General features: G+C 34.8%; 1 protein-coding gene across 1 annotated transcript; it reads right to left on the reverse strand.

The window, feature by feature from the left end:
• Positions 1 to 1,163: 1,163 nt before the first annotated feature.
• Positions 1,164 to 4,608, reverse strand: LOC126976136 (glutathione S-transferase-like). The gene is made up of 4 exons (XM_050824338.1): positions 4,433 to 4,608; positions 2,295 to 2,462; positions 1,918 to 2,057; positions 1,164 to 1,377 (listed from the first exon to the last, which is right to left on the reverse strand). Exons 1-4 carry the CDS (start codon positions 4,566 to 4,568, stop codon positions 1,210 to 1,212), a joined length of 612 nt encoding a protein of 203 aa, XP_050680295.1. The 5' UTR covers positions 4,569 to 4,608; the 3' UTR covers positions 1,164 to 1,209.
• Positions 4,609 to 4,870: the final 262 nt, after the last annotated feature.

Consider the following 4,870-nt stretch of genomic DNA (forward strand, 5'->3'; position numbering starts at 1 on the left):
GCATACCTTAAAGGCCGGCAACGCATTTCTTGACACCTGTTATTGCGGATGTCCATGGGTGGTTGCCCCACGTGAGCCTCTTGCTCGTTTGCCCCCTCTTATAAAAAAATCATCATAATGAACTATGTCAATTTGTTTGAAGTATCAATATTACCGACATTGTGAACAGTTTACCCGCGTTAAGGAGTGCCAACATTCTCCCATATTCAAGTTAACTGTCAAATGCATATGTCCAACGGTCTCAAAATGATTTGCCCAACATGACGATGAGGAAACTCTCATTCCATGGCCGTTTTTTGTTTGTCATCATGGATTTGATTGTTCAAATATGGAACAGCAGAAAAGAGAGGAATAAAGAAGCAATTGAGCTGCATTATAACGAAATTTGGGATTACATGAGATGAACCGAAATTGTAGTCTATTCGGGCGATGCGAAAACGGTTGTTAGATATATTGAAAGCCATGGTGCTTGCACTCGATTTTAGGTTTAAGTACTAACCCACAAACCTAAACCATTTGAACCATTATACACAAAATTTTCTATTCAACTTTTTTTAATTTTCTACTTCACCAAGTGGATGCTTTTTCTAATTTTTAAACATAAAATTAACATAATAATCATCATTCTTCAAATTTATTTTATTGAGGATTTCTAAAAAAAATCCTTAGTACCGAACCTCATATCATTTTAATAGACACAGACGGTCTTACAAATAAACTCCGTTCCTCTAAGCCCCACAGGCCAAGTGTGTCGACACCAAACAGCACAAAAATTAAGTAAACAAAGAACTTATTACATGAAAGATGGCTTCGGGACCGACCTGTTTCTGACATTAACCTAATGAACATTTCAAAATTCTTCCAAACATTTTCCAGTCCAATTGTATGGAAATGAAACTACAGTTTTGTATTAATTTTCAGTTTTACTGTTACATATTACAACAAAAATTCCGTATTAAATCTGAAGCCAAATATATTTTTTCTAAAAATATTTATCGCCATAGAAAATAATAACATCATCATATGTTATAGGGGGAAAGGCATGTTTGATTAAATTGAAATATATGTATTAGATGTATAATTGATTTCTATGTGTGTATGTTCACTTGGAAAAAACGATACAATACGGAAATTATACTTGTATTAAATGAAAACAAAGCAACTCAACAGAAACTATTACACTTTATTCGAGACATAATCGTTAATAATTTAAATAGTGTATGGAGTTCTCTTTGCGATGTATTCCTTGACCCCTGGTAATGCACGGAACTTGTTGACAAGGTTGACAATCGTTGGATATTTCTTATGGATCTCCTCACCAATGAAGAAGTGACTGGCTTCAATTATTCCAACCAGAATGAATTCAGCCCAGCTCAGCTGCAAGATTATAATTGGGTTTTTAGTTATAATAATTCGAAAATATTTTAAAAAAAATTAATGAAAATACGGGACGAGACGAGCAGGACGTTCAGCCTATGGTAGTTGATACGCCCTACCAATTACAATGCAGTGCTGCTCAGGATTCTTGAGAAGCCCGAAGATTCTGAAGCCTGAAGATGTAAAGTCTCATTTGCCCAGTAATTTTTATGAGCTACGGCGCCCTTCAGACCGAAACGCAGTAATGTTTACACAATACTGTTCCACGGCAGAAATAGGCGCTGTTGTGGTATCCATAATCTAGCCGGCATCCTGTGCAAAGGAGCCTCCCACTGCTTAGCCAATTAAATAATTTTTAAATGGTTAAATGTCGCCTGTGACTATTCAGGCAATAAAGTACGATAATGTAGGCTTAACAGTAAATGTTCTCCCACATTTTTTAAATGGTACAATTTACCAGTATATAATTATTTTAAGGAAAATAACAATCTCCTCGAATGGGTTGCCCAACATAAAATCAGAATTATGCTCAAGGTTTACCTTTTTGCCGAAAAATCCGTTGTTTTTCTTTAATTCCTTTTCAAATCTTGTGAAGTAATAATCGACAGTTTCCTCAAGGATTTCCTTTTTGATGGCGGCTTTCTTTACTGGATCCTTTTCCTTGATGAAAGATACAACCTCTGTAAGCAACGTTAAAAATACATAATATGAAGCAATATTTGAAAATATATTTTTTCAAACTTTCTGAATATCTTACATATAATAATTTGGACAATAAATAATTATTAATATCAAGTAATACAATTATAAAATTGTATTACTTGATATGGAAAGAGAGAAAATTAAGTTAAATTTTGAAAATAATTATTGGTATTAAAAATAATGTTAACGTAAGGAAAAAATCGTAATATACATACTTGCCCAAAAGTCGTAGATGTTCAAAACAATAGCATCAAGTTCTGCCTGCTCCCAAGGATCGGTGGGCAAAAGTTTTGTTTGGCTGGCAACATACCGAGCGATGGCTAGAGATTGGTTCAGGGTCTTTCCACCTTCTTCATAAAGAGGGAACTGGCCATACGGCAGCGCTGTAAAAGCAGAGATACATGTTAATCGTTTTCTCTTCATCTTCATAATATCATTAATTAGTTTATCCTTTGAATTTTTTTAAAGATAAAAAGTAATTTATTTTAATAGACATTATTTTAGTAAAAACTTCCTTCTTTAGGGTCGAATTTTGTGCATTTTTAAGCAACTTCTAAAACTCCTTTTTTCTCAATTCTATCCTATAGGTTCTTCTCATTTCAACTGTATTTTTTATGTTTGTCACCTCAGAACATCCGACTGGGTGAATCGATTCTTATGGTTATTTTTTATTTGAAATCGGAAGATTCCCGTGGTCCAGTTCTGACAGTAGTATCCAAGACAAAATTATATAAACCTTAAATTAGCATTAAGTGTGTATTCGCAAGCAAGGCAATTCGGCATTTATAGTTAAATAAGTTTAAACTGAATAGTTTACAGAAGTGATAATTTTAACTTCAAAACAAACTCAAAAGTTTAAAAATAGTTTGTTCTATAAAAGGTACACTAAGAATTTTCGCCTATATTTTAAAACTGTTTGTTACATTTTTGTTCGGCTTCGTATTAAAACTTATTTCCTTAAATGAAATGAAATGAAAATGATAAAAAGTAACGTGACGAGCAATTTATTCACCTATTGATGAAAGTGATGCGCCGTGCTAATAACAAAACAATGCTGACTAGGATTCTTGAAGATCCTCCAATATCCGAGAGATCCAATATACAGATTAATTAAACACTAAAATTCATCGAACTTCCACTTAACAAATTTCGTGACCCGACCTAATTCAAAAGTGAGTAATATAAGTTAGTACCTACAATAAAATAGTAATAAAAAATTATAATAAGAAGTGAGTACTAATTCTGCTGCTATTAAGAAAATCTCTAAAAAAATACAAAATCCATTAACCAATTATAGTTCGAATAATTTATTTTTAAATAGCACTAGTGTCAAGTAAAAGAGTTTCCTGTGCTTTTTGATGAGTATTAAGTATGATTTTACTACGAAAACCTTGTATATATTGGGGGGTCCTTATTGGACTGGATAGTATTTAACATTTTGGTTGATGGGAATCGGAAACTTCCTTTGAAATAATCTTTGGCATGACTCTGCGTCAATAAGTGCGTCGGAGATTGCCGTTTGTCTATCTTATCATACAATTAAGGCACAATGGAGGTGCTTTATACTTAACAACATTAAAGAGAAGACAAGCGAGATAAAATTTTATAAATCGAGTAAGTATTTAGGTAAGGTGGGCTCTCAAATGAATATTAAAGCAGAAACGGGCGCACGCATTCTGAACTCTCTTCGTCGAATTGAACCCCTAGAAGACTCAAGTTTGCACGTTTACCACTAAAATAAACCCCATTTGTCGTATCGCTACTCTTCGACAACACTTGCCATAAAGCCTCGCCTAGTATCGTAATTCTGGGTCACGAAGTCTCAATTGATTGCCAATTCCGCGGTCATTTGGATGGCAAAGCCAAACTGGCTTCGAAGAAGCTGGGCGCCAAGCCGGTCCACATTCTAGCGCTCTACAAAGTGGTTGTCCGGCCACATAAGTATTGTTTAATTATCTTTGGATTTCTTTCTACCACATTTATCGCAGGGAGTGTTCCTAATAGCTGTTTGACCTGATTCCTGCCACCGAATTCCACCTTCGCAGGGCAAGTCACAAATTAGGATATCATCCCCATCTGGATGTGTGGCAGTCTACTCCACAGTGCGGTTTGCAAGAGACTTTCTTCCAGCTGTGGAATGAGCTTTCTAGTGCGGTGTTTCCAGGACTATACGACATGGGTACCTTCAAAAAAAGCGCGTATACTTTTTTAAACGGTTCGTCAATGCTCTTGTGATTCCTATGGTGTTGCAAGTGAATGTGGGCGTCGGTGATCACTTAACATCAAGTGCCCGCTTGGTTGCCCTCAAATTAAATTAATTAATGTAAAAAAAATATTATACGAATTAACTTACAGTCTTTGATGCTTTGTATCGGCCATTTGCTGAATTCGTACTGGACATCTTCAAACTTCTGTCCTCCATAATGGAGCATGTACCTGATGGGCTCAGCCAGGCCATTGAAGTTGAAGTAGTGTAGTTTTCGTGCCATCTTTACTCGTACTGTCGCAAACAAAACTAAGTACAATGTTATGAAATGTGTAACATCTTTTTATACTCTGGCGGTTTTGTTATTGTATTCATTTGTTAGGGTTCCACCACAATTATATTATTACTCATTCTATGATTTTGCGGTTAAATAAATTTTAAAAAGTATTATTTTTCAAGATAGTCGGGCAGTTGATCCACAAAATAGCATTAAACAACAACAAACACACGTCACCATTTGCATTATTTCTATAAAAACTTCTTTAATTAGGATCGAGGATTTTGTGCATTTTTAAGCGACTTCAA

Source organism: Leptidea sinapis, chromosome 39 (assembly GCF_905404315.1).
Source record: "Leptidea sinapis chromosome 39, ilLepSina1.1, whole genome shotgun sequence".
In the NCBI taxonomy this organism is placed as follows: domain Eukaryota; kingdom Metazoa; phylum Arthropoda; class Insecta; order Lepidoptera; family Pieridae; genus Leptidea; species Leptidea sinapis.

Bases quoted from the DNA above. Each gene is read 5' to 3' on its own strand.
- LOC126976136 (XM_050824338.1), bottom strand. From the start codon at position 4,568: ATGGCACGAAAACTACACTACTTCAACTTCAATGGCCTGGCTGAGCCC. The intron at 2,463-4,432 runs GTAAGTTAATTC...CTGCTTTTACAG, and splicing joins GATACAAAGCATCAAAGACT to CGCTGCCGTATGGCCAGTTC. The intron at 2,058-2,294 runs GTATGTATATTA...CGTTGCTTACAG, and splicing joins CATCTACGACTTTTGGGCAA to AGGTTGTATCTTTCATCAAG.